Source organism: Mytilus galloprovincialis, chromosome 12, assembly GCF_965363235.1.
Source record: "Mytilus galloprovincialis chromosome 12, xbMytGall1.hap1.1, whole genome shotgun sequence".
NCBI lineage: Eukaryota > Metazoa > Mollusca > Bivalvia > Mytilida > Mytilidae > Mytilus > Mytilus galloprovincialis.
The window spans coordinates 37408444-37432523 of NC_134849.1; the positions used below are offsets into that span (position 1 = coordinate 37408444).

The following is a 24080-nucleotide window of genomic DNA, read 5'->3' on the forward strand; positions in this document are numbered from 1 at the left end:
GTTTTTGGTGGGGTTCGTGTTGCTTATTCTTTAGTTTTCTATGATGTGTCATGTATACTATTATTTGATTGTTTGTCTTTTTCTTTTTTAGCCATGGCGTTGTCAGTTTATTTTCGATTTATTTTAGTTTGACTGTTCTCTGGTATCTTTCGTCCCTCTTTGCAAGGCTTACTATTATCACTTAAAGTTTGAGTATAAACACATATTTTATGATTCAAATAACTGTCGTGGTCATTAATCAAATGTTAATACTAGCCAAATTTCGACTTTCGATTTTTTATGATTTTTCCCTTTTCCCTTTAATTTGGTATATCAAAAAAAATTCATCACCTTTTCAATGATTTGTACCATAATCTTATTGTTTTCTTAATTATGTAATGTGCAATATAAATATAATGTATATTCATGCATATTATGGAATAGAGTGAACTAAGTTTAAATACTTGTGTCTAATCCATTTGTTTTGTCCAATAAGATATATTTAACTAAAAACTACGACACAGTATCTGCCGAGAATAGATAAGGATGCCTCTTCAGTCTTCGACCAGGAATTTACAAACGTTTTCGAACGTGTCTACATCAATAGCTTTATGGAAACCTATGTCTGGTAATTTTGTGATGATTATTCTCTAATATGCAATGAAATGTTATGTGATTTTCTTTCTATAGTACTGGATAGTATAAAACTTTACTCATGACTAGTATTTCTTTATTTGAAACAAGGATAAATTCTACACATTTAGAAAAGTGAAAAATCAACAAAGACTAAAAGGGGAACATCAATGGTGCTATTACTTTTAATCTTTACTGTTTTTGGACCGCTTGGGGTCCCCACACTGGTCGTGATGGTCATGCAAAATTATTTTAAGTTTTTATCCTTTCGTGAAAGTTTGACTATTGATTATTAGTTCAGTATAATATGACACAGCATCGGCCGGGGATAGACCAGGTTGTGTCTTTAGTGTTAGGTCCAGGGCACACGTATTTACAAAAGTTTTTTTAGGAGAAAAATATACATCAATAGGTTTATGGAAACCTATGGCTGGCACAATAGTAGATCCAGTCAACCACATCAGAACGTCCTTCGGTTGTAAATTGATCCCATTGATTATAGTTGCAGTTCCTAGGGAAAAAGATAAAACATTATGATTGTTATGCACATTTTAATTGATTTTTGAAACAATGTTAATACTAAACTGAAATCTGCCTGCTTTAAATCCATCCAAGTTCTTATTAGTTATACAGGTTTATAGGATTACTTGCACCTAATATAATAAATAACGTAGAATTGTCTCGTTTTTTACACATTCGTTGGTTAGATGGGTTTTTTGTTTTCCTACAAGTTAAATTCTGACTTTATTGTGATTACATGTAGTGTTTTGTCTTAATGATACTTACTGTATATCATACCATCTTGATATATTCAGAGAAAAGACAGTAATGTGTTATGTATAATCAATTGTATATTTTCTTGACGAAAAGAAAAATTGTTAATCACATTTATGTTAGCTTTTGATTTTTCATACAATTACAAATTAGGAAATAAGAGATGTTATGTTGAAGAACACCAATCAAGAAACTTGTTCATAGCAAGATTTTGATATGGAAAAAGTAATATTCGATTGTATAGAATTGTGTTTAAGTGTAGTGTGCATGTCAACCATGCAAAAGTAAGATTGTTCATACGAATTTAAAGCATATTTTGATTTCAGCTTCATAATTGTAAACTTTCAATTTCTATTTAGCAACATTCCAGCAGCGCCTGCATACGGGGAATATTTCTCCTAATTCATACGATATTGCCTGACTAGTATTTCCTATAATGATTTCTTTGAGAGAGCATTACTGGTAACAAGGCGGCTTTTTAACTAAGGGTTTAAAATGGTACAGTTGAAATCATCCTTTCGTAAATTTTACGGACGCCATCACGAGTTGACCGTAGTCATGGTTATGGAATATCCGCTTCACAGATGATGTCGGATATGTTCCTTGTGTCGCAACTACAATCCATTCCCTTTTCATGAATGTGACCTAAACGAATTAGACCATTTACTGGGTTTATGATAACATGGGTAGCCACATCTGCTTAACCTTTCTGTGCACCCGAATCACCTCAAGTTTGTTGTTGGCTTTCTGTTGCGTAGTCTTTAGTATTCTATGATGTGTCTTGTGTTCAATTATTCGTCTGTTTGTTGGTTTCAAAACTTTGTCCTGGTATCTATGATGAGTTTATTCAATATCCCTCTAGTATCTTTCGCTCCTCTTTTGTAGAGTCCATTAAGTGGTACTGCAGATCCATTGCTATGTTTTACTCTTAAGTTTAACTATGTTTTATCAAAATAAGAGATTGAAATTTGAGTTTTTAGTGAGTTTTAAGTAGAAAACTCATTGAGAAAAGACAAAAAAATCTAATAATAAACTAACCCTTAGTGGCCTGAAGGAATGTGAGAAAACCTTGCGCAGTGGCCTCCTCCGCAACTTTAGCATTGCCGTCTTTAAAACTAAATCTTAGCAGTACCCTCAGTTGACTAACAGTTAATGGTTTCACTCTACCACTGAATAAACATCTTGCTGATGCCATGTTTTCTGTCTGCCGAAGCAGGCTCAGGACTCGGTGAGTATCCAAACCTATAAGTTAGAAAAAAATGTTTGTTAGAAATGTAATTCTTATACAAATAAAATCTGCTTTGCTGTAGGAAAAGTAAAATCACAAATATACTGAACTTTGCGGAAAATTAAAAAAGGAAAGTCCCTAATCAATGGCAAAATCAAAATCCCCAACATATCAAACGTATGGGTAACAGCTGATATATTCCTGACTAATTGTTACCGGCATTTTCTTATGTATTCAATGGATTGAGGTAACGTTTGCACTGAATCATAACTGACGAAGATAATTTGCTGAATTTATTGGGCCTGAATAAAGAACGTTTTCCTTGAACAATGTATGTTGTAACAATATTGACAAACAGGATATGGCTGCACATAACATACAAATAAATGCACACACAGTACAACGGACTAGTACCAAGCTCCAGACCAATTATCACAACCCTTTCCTTGTCTTCGTCAAACGGACAATTCAAATACAGAGTAAAGGAAATTTTCAGAAGGCATGTTTTTCTTATCTTAATTCATACTCCAATATTTTAATTCTGTAGTTATCAAAGTGCCATCTTTGGGTCAAAGAAAGGACAACCATCCTCAAATACTTATGAGATTTAGTCCATATTTAGGAGATAACCGAATTGTTTTTTAAGATAGGCCTTCGTAAAACGTAGATTTTACGGTCGCAAAAGAGGGACGAAAGATACCAAAGGGACAGTCAAACTCATAAATCTAAAATAAACTGACAACGCAATGGCTAAAAATGAAAAAGACAAACAGACAAACAATAGTACACATGACACAACATAGAAAACTAAAGAATAAACAACACGAACCCCACCAAAAACTAGGGGTGATCTCAGGTGCTCCGGAAGGGTAAGCAGATCCTGCTCCACATCCCGTCGTGTTGCTTATGTGATAACAAATCCGGTAAATAGTCTAATTCGGTAGGTCACATTCATGAAAGAGGGAAGGGGATTGTAGTTACGAAGTAAGGATCATATTGAGTTTAAGCCAGGTAAACAGATATTTGCGACAATAAAGTTTTACGCAGACCAAACATAAACTATAATACAATTTAATCTATTTTAATGCAGCATATTAAAACAATTACCGTTTAACAAATAGTTTGCGTTTAGTGACATAAATGAATAAGTCCACAAAAGAAATCTAGACGTATTTATACCGTTCTTTTGCTTCATAATTGTTCGAACGTTGATAAAAATAACATTTTTAGCCGTGACTTTCATGTTTATTATGTAAGAAATTACATACTAAAAAAAATGAATTTAAAATGGTGGCTTTCTTAGTTACGGACTGGTATAACGTAGAATTTACCCCTTTAAAATATTTGTGAACGTCCAATGAAAATTATCGTTACAGAAGACACACCAATTGCGTTAACACAGCCCTAATGTTTCAGAAGAGAAAGCATGATACTGTGTAATGTGAAAAGTAAAAAAAAAACAAAAAAACAAAACAAATAACGATCGGATGCAACATCACAGAAGTTTATCGCACTGTGGTAAAAAAAAAAAAAACAATTGATAATATTTTTAAATGGTTTTAAATAATCAAGTGTGTTATCTACCATTATTTTTTTGAAACACAAACCTTCAATGAACTGGTTCAGCTCATCCTTGCAGCTTGAAATTTGGCTTTCAATAAAAGCCGCCTTCAGTTGTTTCACATGACATCTTGTGAATGATGTTAAAGGCACTATAAAACCAACGTCAGCAGCAATATCCAGTACAGATGAATACATGTCTCTTGCCTCACTATCTGATGCACTGTCCTGCATCTGAAAGTAATACGATATATAGATCAATACACGTGGCGCCAATCACAATCCACTGTTTACGTTCGATGATTGAATGAGTGTTTTTTCGCTATTTACATCTTCCACAACTTTTCTGAATGCATTGTACTCAACCTTGACACTTTGTCAATAATACAACAACTAAACAGAGCAAGTAAGAATGAAAATCCTCATGGACTTAGATATTAAAATACGTGGAAGGGTATACATTATTAACGGACTTGGAAAGTAAAAATGCGACAAAAAAATCACTTTACTTTAATTTGCAAGAAACACATTTAAAAAAGTCAAGGATTTATAATCAATGAAACAAGAATAGTTTGTAGATTACTAGTATACGTTATAAAATAGTAAAAAAAATAAAGAAAACAATATGTACATTTTCCATTTTTGTTTTGTTGATAATCACAAGAAATTTGTTTCATGGGACAATTTCTACCGGTAAACATAAAAAAGTTACGTCTCTAGATAACTTCACTTAGGACATTTATTTTATTTTAACAAATAATTTCATACGAAGGGACGAATATGTGCTCACTAACCCCTTTGTTTCTTTCCATTGTATGAAAGGAATTAACTGCAATGCTTACAATTTGATTTTTTTTTCATCAAATCCTTTATATTTTAGAAGAACTTTAAACGCAATGTCCCGATGTATGAATAACGTAAAATCCACTGAGATAGTTAAGCCAGGAAAAAGTTGACCTAGTCTTACACACAAGTGAACACTCATGTACCTATTTTTAATTTTGATTTAGGTTAACAATATATGATAATGCTATCATCGTAACTCATCTGAAACCTTAGAATAGAATTTCACTGAAATTGGTAGATAACAAGGACAAACTATGCAGATAATTAAATCAACAGGAAATAATGATTATTTTTTTCTAGAAATTTCGCCTCTTTGAACTTAGAAATTTGGCCTATATTCAAATCAGCCCTAAAACGAATAAATCAGCTTGTGAAATACCGTTGACGTTCTATTGTTGATATAAATCAAGAGTTAATGTTGCTTTTCGAACAGGGTCAATACTGCAAAATGCCGTATTAGCCCATGGGCTTATACAGGACGTTCACTTCCGGTTTCAATTTGCTTACGACTTACTTAACTTAAGACGTATCGTCATGCATAAACATATTTTGTAATATAACATTTTAAAGTCTTGAAACGAAAATATTTTAAAGCCTTTTCGAGTACGACCTTCGATTATTGGATTTCTTTCATGTCCGTTGATCACTCATCAGAACGCAGACAGGCAAGGGTTGTATAGCTAGTCAAGGTCTTTAAAAAATTCCATCATCAGAATGCAGACGATCCAAGAGTACGAAAAGTTAAGCTGTCTGATTGCTACTTAAAATTTGTTGGATGAAATGAATTGTAATAGCAACATGTTAAGTACTTGGATGAGAAATCAGAAATTAATTTTAACAATGTTGACAAAAAATCCATGGACGTGAAATACGCAAACAGACAAGTTCTCCCATGTTCAGATAAGAAATTCTATATTTTTCTCACGGTGAGTTCCCTTAAAATCATTTCATAAAAGTGTTATGAACTTACTGTATCTGTATTGGCCCTGTACTGGCCCTCTATTATTCGAGTCCAATACAGCTAACATCGAATATATAACAAAGTCGAAATAGAAACAGCAAGTTAATAACACTATATTTATACAGTTTGTCATCGCAACTGCTCTGAATCCACATACCAGAATTTCCCGAAACTTAATAGATAACAAGGACATTCTACGTAGATGTTCATATCAACAGAAAACTATGAATATTTTTGTTTTGAGGTTGTAACCATTTGAAAATAGAATATGTATCTACATATACTACTACTGCAACAGTTTGTCATCGCAACTCCTCTGAATAAATAAAACAGAATGTCATAAAACATTTATATAATGAGCATAATCTGTAGATGTACATGATGTACTTCTCCACAAGAATTATTTATCAGTTGACAATAAAAGCAGTTATGAAAGTATAAATCGGATGATATTTTGATTACCCAGTGACAAAGTGAGGGAGTGGGGTATGAGAGCGTGCTTACAACGATTATTTAGTTTGAACTTCAGCAGTGACCTTTCTTAGTAGCCGACAAAAAGTTATGCGACAATCGTTATAACTTTAACAAAATTGCTACATTCCCTTATGAATAAAGTAACTTCATACTTGCATGCAGCCTTATTTTTAGAAATATTAATGTCGTGCTTTAAAGGGGGCAAATGCAAAACCACGGGATTATCAATATTTAAATGTGAGAAGAACCAGTGAATTAGAACTTGGATGAAAGCTGAACTCTCAACAGATAGTATTTACACCGACAATCCCTACCATAAATCTCTGATGATCGTAATAAATTACAAATAAAAATATACCAGTGCAGGCAATAACGTTTATGTCAACATACTTCAAATTGAAAAATGGATTGATGTTGTTTAACCTAGAAGTGCATCTTTTTGAATATTGAAATAACTAAACGACAAAATCAACACAAGTTGGTGACAACTGATTCAACTTTAACATTAAAAATGTTTAAGGAATTATATCTTGATAATTTTTTTCAGTGAAGCATTATGGGTCTACTTTGATGGCATATTTCATTCTCATAATATAACAATGAATAGGAAAACAAAATCATTTGGATAGAAATAATTTAAAATTAACAAACCTTATCCAGTGTATCTCTAAGTCCATCAGGGAGATCGTCCAGATTTAAGACAACAGTCTCTCCGTTAATTATGTAATCTGTGACTATATCGGAAAAGATTGGTAGACCAGGACCATCTTGAAGAATTGATAAGGCAATCAACTGACCAAGGTGAAAAAATGTTTTCTTTTTTTTCTCTACGAAATTTTGTTGAAATGTTTGTCTACCAGGTTTTCCTGTAAATGGAAAATATATTTCTGTTTTGTTTTAAGTTTCCTTAAAGATGTGAGTATGTCAAGAAAAGCTGAAAATTTTAACTTAATTCGCGTACCTTGATGTAGACAAGGAACACAACTCGTTACTTGAGCAGGGACGAAAATAACCCAATGGACATTTAAACTCAAAAACACAAAATAGTCCGACAACGCCAAATGATAAAACGGCCAAAAAAAAAAAGGATTGAGGTTTATGACCCCTTCTGTAGCCATGTAATTATGAAATTTTAAAACTGTATTAGTATCAAAACATCGAGGAAAATAAATAGCAGAGATGGGCCATAGTGTACATATACTAAGGGGAAACTTAGTGCAAAGCATTATTATTTATTGTTCCATTGCGTTTAATATAAAAAGGGGATTTTGTGGCAGATAAAACCAAGTTTTTGTAGAAAATCGACAGACTTTAATACAGAGAATTTTGTTATAAAATTTAGAACATTGATGACTGACTTGTTTTTCTATGATGTGCTAGCGTGTATTGTTGGCAAAACTTTCTAATCAACCTTTAAATTACAAAATACGTCTTGCTGAGTTACACAATAAAAGGTGTACTTGTATTGGTCCATATTTATACATGTATTTGATTTCACAAATATCCAAATTTATAAACTTGTTTAAAGGAAATCATTGCTAGCACTGCATGTAATAATCCTCTATCTATCAACCAACGAATTTTTAAATATGAGAGTTCAAGGGGAAAGGTTGTGGATATTCTATAAAATTTCCATTTGCTTTGCATTGAGTCAACAGAAGGATACATAATCCTTAATATGAATTCTGTCATACGACATATTGAGTTTGGAATTTTACAGCACGAATATAAGAACGTTTCTTTAAAAATTATGACTTTTCCAAACTGTTCATTATTGTTTGTTGAATTTATTTAATCGTCAATTAATCCAGCAGCGAAGTATAATAATTTGGGACAATTGATCACTTTATGGTAAAAGCATGAAACTTTGAACAGTGTTAATTATGATGCTTATAAACATTTTGAGATATGGAACCAATTTCAAAATGGCCGCGAAAAGTCATGAGGCAGATTAAAAAAAAATGTTATAATTGATCATTTGGATATAAAGGCACAAAACTTTACATATTGCTAGTTATGATTCTTATTAATCTTTTCTCAGTGTGGAACAATAAAAAATAATTCGATAATGGCTGACAAACTCAAAATGGCCGCCAAAAATGAAAAGGTAGAGTCCAAAAAATTGTTAGAATCGATCCCTTTATGGTAACAGCATAAAACTTTGCACAGTGTTACATGTAGTTATGATGCTAATAAACATTTTGGGATATTGAGCTATAAAAAAAAATCCAAAATGGCCGCCAACAGTCATGAGGCAGGGTCCAAAAAATGGTATAATTGATCATTTGAATATAAAGTCACAAAACTTCACATATTGCTAGTAATGATTCTTATTAATCTTTTCTTAGTGTGGAACAATCAAAAATAATTCTAAAATGGCCGACAAATTCAAAATGGCCGCCAAAAGTCAAAAGGAAGAGTCTAAAAAATTGTTATAATTGATCACTTTATATAGTCCAGCTGACAATATTATAAAGTTCATAAATTTTAATTGATGCATGAAGGCATTTATGTGTGCATTGAAAACTTAGACGAGGGAGCTGCAATAGCACAGTCTTTCACTGACCACAAAGTATGTTGGCACATATCTTGCAACTAAGACAAAGTTGAACAGAGCAGAAAAATTAACCTCACATTAGAGAATAGATGATCAAGCAACTACATCTAAAAAGAAAACTAGACATAGCTTTTCCGTTCAGTCCACTAATAACCCGTCTGTGAGCTTCTTCTGTAATGAAAATGAGCAAGAAGCTCTTCATGAGTCTTCAACGTTTTGGACATGATACACGTGTGAGAGAATGAGCAGTAAATTAAATGACACGCTGTTACTTGCAAAGTAAAGCGCTGGTGATCTAATTGCACAGGAAGGAAAGTGCCACTATAAATGTTTAGTTTCCTTATAAAATAGAGCATCTCGAATTAAAATGAAAAATGATTTTGTCGAATCTAAAAAGGAAAGGCAAATCCATGGTATTGCTGCATTTTCAAAACTAGTCTCTTATATAAATGAAACAAGGTCATGCGATGAGACCATACGTGTGTACAAATTGTCAGATCTATGTAAAATTTATATGAAAAGAATAACATGTCTAGGTGCAGATGTTTCATTTCCAGTTAATAGTTCTCGACTAAAAAACAGAATTGTATCTAGTTTCCCTGACTTAGATGCTTACAAACAAGGCCGTGGATCATTCTTGCTTTCAAAGATGACATTGGTCCTGCATTGAATAGAGTCTGTTCAATCCACCATTTTCTACATTTGAAATGCCTGTACCAAGTCAGGAATATGTCAGTTGCTATCCATTTGTTTGATGTGTTTTATTATTTGATTTTGCCGTTTAGTTAGGGACTTTCCATTTTGAATTTTCCTCGGAGTTCAGTATTTATGTTTTTTTACTTTTTAGAAGACTTTGATAATGAATTTGTCAACATAACAAAGGCATTTAAATTTTTCGTAAAGATATTTTCGAATTAAATTCGGAATTTAAAGGAACCTTTCCTAAGGAATGTCAGGGAGCTTCTGTACCCCAGTCATTGCTTTCTTTGGTCAGTATGATTCAGTTTGGACCCAACATCCAGGATCGTTCATATTCTCAGTCTACATTAACAATAGCACAGCTTCTGATGTATAGTTGTACAAAGAAACTATCCAACCGTTACATGAAAGATCACGAACCACCAGTGTGTGCTTATTTGGGAGCATGTTCCACTTTAGAAAAGGTGATCTAGTAGATACTTTCTTCAAAGTTAGACTATCTGTCTCCTTCGACCAAGTTTTAGAAATTTCTCTACTTGCATGGCTGATGAGCATTGTTTGCCCTGTCAATCTACATTAAAATGTATTTACTTCATCTGCTGTAGACAAACTTGACTACAATCCAAGCAGTATATCGTCAAAAGATTAATTCCATGGTATAGGTATATCTTTATTGAAACATAGTTCAGAGAATGTTCAATGTGTTGTTCAAACACTTATATAAACCTATGTTGAAATGCCATTCAAAGAGAGTTTCTCTTTTACCAGAGAGTAACTCAAATCCTCAATCAGTGGTACAAAGATTGAGCGAACCAGATATCCCATTAGTTGAATCAAATGTCTTTATTCCCATCTGCATAAAAAGGGGAATTCAAATGGCTGAAACATGTTGCAGAATATTCAAGTGTTAAGGCTAAAGTGGGTACAAATATTTCATGGTCCGCCTATCATGCTGCAGTACTGCCAGATTGGAAAAAAATTACCAGCAGTGTCTGCCTTTCTACCTCTGTTTCATGAGCAAACAAAATATGTTGCAATAATACAACATTCATTGAACATTATTCGTAGCACTATAAGAAAGCGAAATCCAGCCCAAACTCCAGTTGTTGTTTTTGACCAACCCCTTTTCACAGTAGCAAAACTAATACAATGGAACTGGCCTCAGATGTATGGTGAGTAAAACTCTATCATGATGTTTGGTGGCCTACACATAGAAATGGTTGCGTTCAAAGCTCTGGATAGTTGGCTTGAAGATAGGGAATGGACTAGTGTTTTAGTAAATGCACAGGTTACATCACCAGGTACAGCTGATTCATTCCTTAAGACTTCTCATGTTACAAAAACACGTAGAGCAAACCAAGTTACAGCGTGCACACTTTATCGTCTATTGTCAAACACTAAATGTTAGTACAAAGATGTTTTGAGGGATGGTGAGGTTGTGTAAGAATTTGAAGAATTTTGTTTGGAACGATCTAAAGAACCTCCTCATTTTAAATTCTGGTATATAACCCTCAAATTTGAATAGACAGTATTAATATTTATAAGGTCTATAAGTGAGGCTAATTTTTTAATATATATTGAATCTCTCTCAAAGATCAGCCTTTGGTTCTTTACCTTATATCACATCAACTATTCACATTGGGTGCCAATTCATTTGCGTGATCAGCTTCATTTTACTAAAAAAGAAATCAGAAACCCACAAATGATTCCTTGGCGGCAACTGTGTTGTCAACAGGGAAATTGTGAATTTTCTAATGTCATTCCCTGTAACTGTGAAAAATTAGAAATCGCCAAAGACGGCATTTTGAGTTGTATCCGCCATTTTAATTTCATAGTTAATGTCAAATGTTACATTGAATAATAATATGTTTGTATATACGTGTTGGTATTGAAATAAATGATCCATTACTTTTTAAATAATTTCATACCTAACTTTAACAAACATCAAATTTTGACATGTTAAACGGCACCATTTTGAATATAGCCGCCATTTTGAAAATATAATCTATGCACCCAGGTATTAAAGATACCTTAGAGGTCTTTGTCGATATCAAATGATCAGTTTTGCGAATTTGATAACTTTCTATCACACAATGATGGTGTATACATACTTATACTATCAAACTTAGACATTTTGACGCGCCATTTTGAATTTGGACGCCATGCTAATGATTTCTGTATTATAAGGTTTATAAAAAATAATAATTGATATGTCTTAATTGTATATCCTTAAGTTTGTGACATTTTCTGGACTCATCAAAATTGGAAGACTTCCATCAAGTGAATGATGTTATACTTATGTTGGCCATCTTTAATTTGGCGTCCATATTGGATTTTTATTCGTGGCTCCATATCTGAATTTTGTCTATACCCCTTAAACCTTCACTATGCCAAATTTCATGGTTTTACCAGAAAGTGATCAATTATTCTTATATCCGCTGGACTAAATTTACAAAATATATCGTGTTGTTGTTTTTCTTCTCTGATGAGGCATATGCTAGAAAGATTCCATATCCTATGTACATGTACTTTGTTTTGGCGGCCGACGTACGTAATTTTCTTACTTGAAAGGATAAGTATATCAAAGTTATTTTCTCCGTTGATGAAGAATATGATAAAAAGATCATTACATGTCCTTTTTCATATCTTCATATCAAATTCATTTGTGTTTTTATAATGTCTTTGTATAAATGCTCAGTATTAGATTGAATCATATAGTTAATATGGAAACATAACAGAAATATGCGATACAAAGTCTGTATGCTTGCATCATCAATTTGTGTTAAGTGGTTTATGAATGCTTCAATATGTTTCTCTAATGATTTATAGAAGTTATAAAAACAAGTTCAATCCTTAATTTCGAATGATCTGCAAAAAAAAATGTATTCTCTCTGTTTGAAATAGTCAGAGATGGTCGCCATGTTTATGTCGTCATAACGATATTTTCAGGGGAGATCAAGAACATTAAAGTCAAAATCAAATATTGTCCAATAAAGATATGAAATCATACAAGCAAATGTTAATTAAATGAAAATAATCAACAGGTCTAGAAAAAGATATATCGGGTTAGAATTAGAGAAAATAAAAACATACACTTACCTGTTACATAACATGAACTAGAAATGTTGTGCAAGAAAAGACTCCAAAACTCTCTTCTTAGACCACCTATGTCAACTCCGTCTTCGCCAATAAACTTAATGCACAAAGAATTATGCAAATCATGTTCTGAGAATCTTATAATTGTAATGGCATCCGACAGCACATTACCCCTGCGGACCTCCATTTGCAACGGATCCCCACTAGAAATGATATTTATGTTCATATTTCGATGTTGAATTAGCAAATCTTTTAATGCGTCAGCAGACTGGTTTTGACTGTGTAAAAACATAGTAAACAGAAATTCATATAAAAATAAAAAAAAAACATGTTTTAATGTCCTCCCCAACAAATTAACAAAAAATATGTTTAAGAGCAAAAACTACAAACTCGTGTGTTTGTGTTTTCTTAAATTTTCATGCATATTCTACATGAAATTATGGAGTGAGATCAATTTTCTATATAATATTTGCTCCCAAAGGACAAAGTTCATTTTACAGAAAAAATATATGTTTACACATGTTACAGCGGTAAATAAAATTTACATTTCTGAATTAATTATTCATAAATAGTAACAGCATTTTGGTTAATAATCAAGTAATAATGAATAATTACCCAACATCTCCAAATTGTTCAATTTCTGGTAAAAAGTCATTGAACGCATAAGTATTGGTATCATTATCATGTAGTTCTCTGAAAAATATAATAAAAATATTATTTTTGTAATCTTATAACATTATTTAATGTGAAACGTTGTATATTTGTAGTTTATGTTAAAGAAAGGATACTGCTGGTTTACCTCCTTTGATGGAGGGTTGGAGTCACAATGTATATGTACATTAAGGTAACTGCACGAAGACTTCCCATGTAAAAAATGTTTCTATTTCTATTGCAATCTATGTTTAAATGTTGTGTTTTTATGAGAATAATTCATATAATCACTAGGGGATTTAATTTGATGAAGACCATTAGCATATAACGGCAGTAATTTCTTTGTTATACTGATAAACCTGGAATAAGCAGTTGGTTATTTCAGTCCTAAAAGCAAACATCATTCTTAAATATAAAAATAATCAGGTGGAGAATGTTCAAATAAGGGAACTTAACTAAAAATATACAAGCGAACCATCACTTTACGAAAAAAAATGAACACAGGTGTAAACCTTCGTCAAGTAAATATAAAGATACTTTGTTTAATGGATATCGTTCATAACAACAGAGTTCAACACCTTTGTCTAAATTCGAAACAAGAGACATTTATCTTGTAAAGCGTATAAACAATAATTTGAATCATGATCTTTTTCGTAATGCTATATTATTTACAAATATTGCGTAAGACAATAATGGGAAAATTAAAGTCCCTTCAGATATTTTCTTGAAGATCTTTTCAGGTTTTCGTATACATTTTGTAAAGTTTCAAGTATCTTGGTTAAAATCCCCAAGAGCCGATCATAACATAAAGTGTACACTTTGTGAAAGCTGCGAAATAATAACAATGATTATCAAAAGAGTGTGACTTTTATACAAACCGTAAGCTACCTACCACGCGATTATGTGATAAATAGGTACAATGTACCAGGCTTTTATTATAAGCCAGGAGCGCGTTTTGTCTACATAAAACTCATCAGTGACGCTCAGATCAAATAGTAGATAGCCAACCAATGAAAACATGAAGAGCTTAGAGGTTGCATTTCTGTAAATATTGACAATGCAATTTCCCAAAGGAACTCGTTTTACGGCTAAAACTGTCCCACTTTTACTATGAAGTTTTGAAAAAATCTTAAACTAGAATTGAAAGTTCATATGCACCACAGTTGACCACAGGTCAAAATATAGGGCTGTGTGGCATATTTTCAAAGTTTATATGGCCTGAACTTCTCAGAGTTTAAACTAATACTAATTTTCTTAACTACTCCTACCTCGAATGAAAGGTTACCACAGATTTCAATGTAAACAATATGCACATCTATATTTACTGGTAACATTCCCTAGTTATGTCTCTGTGAGATGGAAAATAGAGAGCATATTTCGGAACCAGTATGTAAACAAAATTAATTTTCTATGATTATTCAAGATCTCCCCAAAAGAGGCGTGTTTTGAAAAACAGCTGTATTTACAAAGTGCAACCTATACAAACATTTATTCAAATAGAAAACTCTCTAAAATCAATTTTACTCACATTAATACTCATTTATCTGAATTATAGCCATAAAGAAATCACTGCGTATACTCTAAGTTTTTCTTTACTGTACATTTTATACTCCCTCCCCTGTTTCAACTTTTGAATTTGAAAACACGACTTTAATTATTGCTAGCTTACCCTATTTGCATATTTTCTGATACATAATGCCTAGAACTTGTTTAAAACTGTTTTGATAACATATTGAAAGCATATCAGAATACTATATATGTAATGTTTAGCAGTCAATCCTTACAACATTGAAGATTATATAAAGTATCCAATCCAGCCTCTGTCTCCAGTCCACATCTTACTGTATGCCTATTTGTCAATTAAAGTACACATTTTCTGTCTCAAAAGGTCAATTAAGAATTCTTGTCACACCAGTATCATCTATAACCATATATCTTACACAATTTAGCTATTATATTTACTAGAAGTGTTCAAACAAAGCCATATTTGCAATAGTTGTATGTATGCAGATACCAGTCTGAGAGATAAATTCACTTAAAATGTTATAGAGATGACTGTTTACATCTGATTTTTGCATAACTTCCAAGCGTATTTATTGTTTTCTATATCAAGAACTTTAAAATCATAAAATCATAGCATTTACAACTTAAATTATTTGTTTTATGACCCAGGGGGTAGGCAATTTCCTCTGCTTTTTTCCCCCTGGGACCTCAAGTTTCCTAAATCATTCTGCGGTTTCTAGCAATTTGGAAAATTTAGTACATATCCAGGATAGAACACACTATTGTAAGTTTTGTTGAGATATTTTGTTTTTCTAGCTTGTATTTATTATGCCGTGGTGATAAAAAATCAGATTTAGGTTTTGCAGCTTACTTTTGGGTTATCGAAAGGACAAAAACACCCAATAAATAATATTCAGGAAGGATCTATGAGTTTCAATGACTGCAAAGAGTAAATATAAGCACTTCTTAACAATTCAACTTACAAATATGCCAATATAATGAATAAATTTTGTATCCAGGACTTTAAGTAAACTATGAATACTGTAAACTGTGAATTTATTCTGAGTCATCATGATTTAGGCCCAGGATTCTATCAATCTTAATCAAATATTTATAAAACTTCATACACCATATATAGGTTGCATTTCTGTAAATATTGACAATGCAATTTCCCATAGGAACTCGTTTTACGGCTAAAACTGTCCCACTTTTACTATGAAGTTTTGAAAAAATCTGAAACTAGAATTGAAAGTTCATATGCACCAGAATTCTTTTCAAAGATTAAAATATAGAACTGTGCGGCATATTTTCATTGTTTATATGCCCTGAAATTCTCAGAGTTTTAACTAACATTAATTTTCTTAACTACCCCTACCTCGAATGAAAGGTTACCACAGATTTCAATGTAAACAATATGCACATGTATATTTACTGGAAACATTCCCAAGTTACGTCTCTGTGAGATGGAAAACAGAAAGCATAACTGGGAACCAGTATGAAAACAAAATTATTTTTCAATGAATATTCAAGATCTCCCTAAAAAGAGGCGTGTTTTGAGAAACAGCTGTATTTACAAAGTGCAACCTATAAGACCAATTTGCAAAACCATTTGCAAAAAAATTCTGCTATATACGGCTAAGGTAAAACGAGCCTCTTCACTACATTATACCTTGTTATATCCATAATATCTTGTAAACTGGCTGTTGAATGTGAAGACAGTGCTGAATTTAGGGTTTCCTGGTACCCTGTACTGAGTGTTGTAGGTGCTTGTGTTCTTGGTAGTGTTCTCATTATTTTTGACTCGCCAGTTCGATGTCCTACTGTGATTTGATCCTGTTACAAGGAAAGCAGTTACAAGTATTGAATTGCAAAAATCTAATAATCATTTAACATGTTTAATCTAACATAATTATATAATAACATTAGATGTATGTTTGAACTTTCATTATAAGACGTAATTTTGATTGGCTAACTGCAATCTTGCGTTATTCCTTAATGAACTTCATTACACAATAAAATTTATCATGCTTGATGACATGCTCATGTGCACAGGTAAATTAAATAAAAGTTAAATAAAAATCGTGTTTTCATGATCCTAGCTAAAAAATGTAATTATTTGGATTGAATGCTTCTTTTTGTAACTTCATAGGATTGTAAAAGCGTCGACCGTGCGCACATTTTTAGTATAAAGCGCTTCCGCGCTTCATACAATATAAACTTCGGTCAACGCTTTTACACCGCAATAAAGTTACAAAAAGAAGCATTCATTCAATTCTTAAATGTATCCGTCTTATTAATAACAATTCACCAAAAAGAAATGACAAAAGCTCACACGAACCTCAAATGATTGGGAGATATTAAGTTTTCTAGTACAGATAAATGCTGGCAAACCGGTAAATTTATTCATCAAATTGTGTATTTCACAAAAATTGAAACAATAATATATATTACTAATGTTTTAATTCGAATGATGTATGATTCTAAAGAATATAAAAGATTTGTCTAAAGGAAAATTGTATGAAAGATTATTTTGGATTGTAAGTATGCTTAATCTTATCACCTTGCTTTATTTTATCACCTTGCACTTTCACGCCATGAATGTGGTTTTCTACAGCAGTTTTTCAAATAACTTTTCCAGTTAAACAATAAGGTTCTATAACATAAACAATGCAATTTGGTCCGTTTTATGAGTTCCAATAGGTGGAGAGCAACACTTTTAAAAAGTCAAGTCAGTAATCTAAATAAATTTGAACAAGTTGTATTCTTGTCCTCTCACAAACAAAGGAAATTAGCCATATTTGAACATTTTAGTTTAGTTCATATTGAAACCATCAAAATCAACCTTCACCGGTATTGCCTGACCTTAGTAAACTTTCAAAAGATTAAGGAATATTAGCGATAAAAAGACACACAAGTGCACTCCTACGAGAGAGGAGAACACAAATACTAAAGAATTTCAGTGGACAATAATAAAGTGAAGTGAATAACAGTTTACCACAGTAGTACTGTTTCAATGGAGAGTTTTATATTGGATGACAGTAGAAAGTATTACAGTGGAGACTATGTCAGTGCATGTTGAAGACCATAGGACATTTTCAAGCGAGATAACTCAAGTCTTTTCAAGATTTTAAGATCACCGAGATATAATTCATTATGACGCATTATATCTCGTATGTGTATTTTAGTTAAGTCTTCATAATTTTGGTAAATTGACATAACCTCGGTTTTGAATGTATCTGTGATATTCTATTAATTATTTTTTTTATCGAAATATATCACGGCCATGTACGGTATATCAGATTCATAAACAAAATACGTCATTTTGATACATTTTTTTGTGTATCAAATCTCTTAAAACTCGATAGAACGTTCAATAACAATTACAACTTTTTATTTCTAAATAATGAAAGTGGGCAAAGCAGAAACATTTATAAAGTCAACCTTTCTATTATGTCGATCCATTTGTATACTGTACATACGACATCTGTCGAACGGAGGTTGAGAGTATACATTTCAAAATGCAGTTGACAACAGAAAACATTGATTTAAAAAAGAAATTTCGTGATGATTTTTTCATCATCTTTCAATCTTATCTGCTATGGAAAATTAAACTGCGACAAAAAATGGAATTTTTGTGATTTTTTTAAGTCAATAACAATAACCACAATAGAAACATAGGGAGAAAAGAGAAAAAAAAAAAAATGTGAATGCTATTTTCAAATTGACATTGACAACAGTAAACACTGACTTAAAATTTTTTTTTTTTTTGAAGAATCATATTTGCAAATCCTTCTACACACTTGCTATGGATTTTTTTTTTTGCATTTAAGGTAAAAAAAAGATATATGACAAATTTCAACAGGGTATACGTGTTTCCCGTTTAAATCAATGATAACTATTTATACGATTTATCAATGACATATCACGTGTTCTGATTAATGTTAAAATTAAATGTCCTTCGTTCTTGTGTATGGGAAATTACACTTTTACAGTGGAGATTTTTTTAATTGGAAAGTATTACGGAGAGACTATCACAGTTTTTACACATGATCCTTTTATTTAGTTTCAACATGTTCAATGCAAAGCATAAAGAGGAATATCACGTCAAACTATCTTATATTAATCCTTGCACTTATTGGTTGAATTCTTCTATGATGTAACTGTAAAAAAAAGACGAAAGATACGACCAGGACTCACTAGTAAATAAACAGTTTTTCAAAAGCACATGACAAAAAAGAGTCTTCTCCCCTTGTATACATTCAAGATCAAAACATCAATGTACATCAATATACAATTTACTTGATTTATATATCAAAATAAGACAATCATAGCACATCTTCTTTTTTTATAAATCTTTATTGATTTTTACGATGAACAGTTAGAAAAAAAATTATTCATCAAATCTAATAATGAAATATAGAATGTGTTTATAAAAAGACTTTTGACTCCGGAATTAATAACATTTTCACAGTTTTCTACTCTGTCATAGGTAGGACATTCTGGTTCTTGGTGAAGTAAGAGCAAGTAATAGAGGTAAAATGAAACTAACAGTTAGTTCAATGTTTTTTAAACAACAAAAACATCAGACAACTGTTACTTGTCCCAAAATGGCTCCGATCATACGACGGAGTAGGTTCAGTAAGACCCCTTTTTGGCCCCAAAATATAGCAGTATTAGAAAATTGTGAAAATGTAATCTTTAAGCTATATTTTGGAAAGCAAAATGCTTCTGCTACATAAATGTGAGCTGTTTTTGACAATACAATGCGCAAATATCGCGTTCTAGCATCATTAAGTCGTGCTAAATTACTGAAATCTTCAAAATTTTAACATTTTGGTTAATTTTTAGACGGTTTCCGTCAAAAATGAAAGTGGCCACATTCGTGTTCATTCATAATATTGAAATGTAAGTTGTATTTGATGATAATACACAACATATATAAAGGTTGAGGATGAACACAGATGCGGCCACATTCATTTTTGACAAAAAGAATCTGAAAAGTGACGTATTTTGGCATATTTGATAGATTTTTCATATTTACGCTTTAATCAGAGCGTTTTTAAGGACTAAATCAGTTAAAATCTTTAACATTAACTAATCGAATCAATTGAAATAGACACTTAAGTGTTTAAAAAGTGGCCAAAAACTTTCGTTAGATGAACTTGAAATTTGAGGCCAAAATCGGTCCTTACCGGACCTACTCCTTTGTTAAATTGTTGTCACTTGATCGAATTTCAGAATGTTCAATCATGGACTAGATATCGCGTCAAAGTCAACAGTATAAGAAACAATCGATTGAACATGTACATGTACCTGGTGTGTTTCTGTTGTCCTATCACTAATTCTTCTCTGTGTTGACGCATTATACGCTTGTTCCTGCATAATTGATCATTGTTGATATATTGTTAAAAGTATAAATCAAAGAAAAACAGTATTTCCCCGAAAATGTTACAGATATGAGCAATTTAAGGACATGTACATGTTTTACAACATGCATTATTTTTAAGGTCTATCGAAAGTTTGTTCACGCTCAGATGTCTGGTAATAAAAAAGACTGTTTACTGTTTGTAAAATCTTGTACTGAAAAACTAGTGTGTAAGTATTTAATGCTCGTTGTATTCTTCCCAAATTTTTGAAAAAGGTAGCAATTGTTTTGGTTGCCACTGAGAGACATTTCTTGCATTGAATATATTTCATTTATAACATAATAAAGCATTCACATGAATACATATTAATATGCTAACTAAATGATGATTTAATATATCTAATATCTATGATGGGTTTATACATGTTATATACAAAATGAAACGCTTTTTATTGCATGCATTGACTCTGTATAAGTTAAGACTTATATACCAAATGAAGAAGTTTCTCATTTAAATTTGAAATTCATAACAGTACAGAATAAAAACATGAAAAAACTAAGTTTCACTTTCAGGCACATAATGTAGAGCACAATGAACAAGACAACTAGACAAAATACAATATAGAAAAATAAAGACAAATTTATCCTGTCTTCATTACAAAAGGTAAATTATTGATTCATAAAGTGCTATTGGAGTGTGTCGTATTTATGTACATTATCTAAAGGTTCAAATAGTGCCCCAAAAGAATAAGGTTGGGAATAGTTTTGAAGAACTCCTCTGCCTTTTCACATCCGTGTAGCCCCAATTACTCCAAGACTATAATGAAAATAAAAAAAATTAATCCAGTAATATCCCTATCTTAACTGTTCATCCCCTCTCAGTCCTACATCGTGTCTTCCACTCACTTCCTCCATAATAATTCATCCCGACCTCTCATTCCCATTTCTCTTTACCCGTGAACAACTACTCTACCATATACATGTAGTTAACTGTATTGATTTTCATTGACATTAGATTATATGTCTGCACAAATATATGCGATATGTAATTCGAACTGTTTAACTGTTAGCGATCGCATTTTGATCATTTATTTGTTTCGTCACCCAGTAGAAAAAAATAGATGCAAATTTCAAACTTATGGGAATGGTTTTAATAAACTGACGAATGTTTCTGATAATTGTTTTTGTGCATAATGGTGGAATGAAACACAGCTAACCATATACAATATGATTGCAAGGTGTTCAACTAACTAAATCAGAATAAGGGTAAGTGGAACACAATGAAATGATGGCTAAATTGTTAATTTCTATATTTTGATCAATTAACAGAAGAATAATAGTTTTACTTTCCGAATCTACTAGTTATCTGCATCGTATTCGCTACATACCAAAGTCCTATTACTCGACGCCGTTCGTCTTAATCTTGATACTGTATTTGTACATGTTGGAATATTCATAGATTCCTGTAAAAAAATAAGATACTCATTCAAATATCAGTATACTAGTAATTAAACAAGGAAACTTTTTCAGGTTCAATAATTGCTTATCTTGATGAAGAAAGACGTTATTTTTTTCATTAAGTGGTATTGTAGTGTGTCATATTTATAAAAGACCAGTATATTCAGGTTCATCATAACCATTTGGTAAATGGTACCGTATTTCAATACATCAACTAATTTGCTATACATTGTTCTTTCTTTCGAATGGTTGAAAAATGAAGATTGGGAGGAGTTTTGAGGATCACCTCTCACATAGGGAGATGAAATGAGAGTTTCTTGAATCCCACGTTCCTTCTCAAATTCTACAAAACCCCTCAATTTACTCCAACTTCCTTTCTCTTTACATCTTGACGACAACCAGTTATAACTTGGTATGTTAACTGAAAGAGTTTATTGTTACTTTTGAAATTGAATTGTAATCTGCATTCTGATTTGCTACATACCAAATCTCCAATGGTACTATCATTCCTTTCCAATCTTGATGTTAATACTGTACTTGTACCTGCCGGAATATTCTGGGTTTCCTGAAAGACATTATCATGCAATTATCAGTATACTAGTTATCGTAGATACCAGGCTTATATCGTTGATTTTTCCGTATAAATGGTTTTACACTAGATATTGTGGGGCCCTTTATAGCTTGTTGTTCGGCGTGAGCCAAGGCTCCGTGTTGAAAGCCGTACATTGACCTATAATGGTTTACTTTTATAAATTGTTATTTGGATGGAGAGTTGTATCATTGGCACTCACATCACATCTTCCTATATTATCTATTATAATTTAAAACGCCAGACGCGCGTTTCGTCTACAAAAGGCTCATCAGTGACGCACAGTTCAAAATATATAGAAATGCAAAAAAAGCACAAAGTTGAAGAGCATTCAGGACCGTAAATTACAAAAAAATGTCCCAAATACAGCTAAGGTACTGTTTTCAATGTCTGGGTTAGAAAATCTAAATTTTTTAAACAAAAAATCTTTTTCTCGTTCTCGGTGATAGACATTGATTCTTCAAATTATTTTCGTAGAACAAATTAGAGGACTGAAACACAAAGAAAAATTTAACTATGTTTGAAAGTTTTTCCAATAAATGCACCGCCATTAGGGTCAAGCGGACATAAACAAAAAATATCAATATTTAAATTAATCCTATGGCCAGTTATCGTAATGCTATTCGTTTTACTTTTCAAATCAAATTGTAATTTCATTCTAATTGGCAACTTACTAAAAATCTAATGGTGCTAGCAATCCTTCCTGAACTTGCTGTTGATACTCCACTTGTACCTGCTGGATTATTTTCGGATTCCTGAAATATTTCGTTATACAATTATCAGTATACAAGTTATTAAATAAGGGAACCTTTTTCACATTCAATAATTTCAAAGGTATACAACCTTTACTACGATAGTTTTGTTAAATCAAAAACTATAGCTATGTGTCATATTTATTGCAGACTTACAGATCTTAAAGTTTATCATGTGATATGTGATTCAAACTTTGTAACTAAATTAACAACATCAATTGAAACTGAATGCTTTTTGCCATTTTTAGCAATCTGAAAACAAAATTAACACATCAATATTCTGGTAAGTTTTAAAATGCATAATACTTTTATTTTACAAATGCATTAAAACTCTCACGTATCGGTTTTCCTATACTCTAAGAAATTTTTGTAGTGTGACCACGGACATATTTGTAAATGGTTATAGATGAAACCGTTGAGAATATGACATATAATATCAATATTCCTGAAAGGTACTCATCATTTATTTATCTGTTTCACAAAATAACACTTATCATTATTCTTACATTATTTGTTCTACCCATAATAGTAGATCTTCTTTTTGGAATCGGTCGATTAGCATTCTGTCAAAAGAAACAAAATATTAGACTTCATATTTTAGAACTTTGCTTAGATTTAACTAATATCATAATACATATAAGAAATATCAAGAAGAATTGAATACACAGGTTATTATATATTTATGTTCTGTCTGCCTTGTGCAATACCATTATTTTATAGTGATAGCCAAAATGCTAATTGATCATTATCACTTTTTCATGCAAAACCACCATGTTCTTTTTATTTATATTTGTTTTTCTTTTCTGTCTTGTTCATGATTATTGGCTGAACCTTTTGAACGGGAAAGAACGGAAATTGCTCTATAGAGAGATTTTGTTATTTCATTATGGGGACATACATGTAGAATAATGGAGGATTAAGCTATAAAACAGTAAATTTTTCTTATATTGAAAAC

The 24080-nt window shown here is 31.8% G+C and overlaps 1 protein-coding gene across 3 annotated transcripts in view; it reads right to left on the reverse strand.

Moving 5' to 3' along the window:
• Positions 1–687: 687 nt before the first annotated feature.
• LOC143053449 (uncharacterized) overlaps positions 688–24080 on the reverse strand; it is a 37320-nt gene continuing 13927 nt past the window's right edge. For 2 of the 3 annotated variants that reach the window (XM_076226236.1, XM_076226235.1), the window contains exons 5-16: positions 23632–23688; positions 23048–23128; positions 22269–22349; positions 21715–21789; positions 20275–20337; positions 16631–16794; positions 13423–13500; positions 12811–13085; positions 7107–7321; positions 4222–4408; positions 2425–2628; positions 688–1123 (exon numbers count right to left, since the gene is read on the reverse strand). In XM_076226236.1, the coding sequence (XP_076082351.1) occupies positions 873–1123; positions 2425–2628; positions 4222–4408; positions 7107–7321; positions 12811–13085; positions 13423–13500; positions 16631–16794; positions 20275–20337; positions 21715–21789; positions 22269–22349; positions 23048–23128; positions 23632–23688 (1731 nt within the window). In that variant the 3' untranslated portion in view covers positions 688–872. The remainder of the gene's footprint in view (positions 1124–2424; positions 2629–4221; positions 4409–7106; positions 7322–12810; positions 13086–13422; positions 13501–16630; positions 16795–20274; positions 20338–21714; positions 21790–22268; positions 22350–23047; positions 23129–23631; positions 23689–24080) is intronic. The other variant, XM_076226237.1, reaches the window with a different exon arrangement.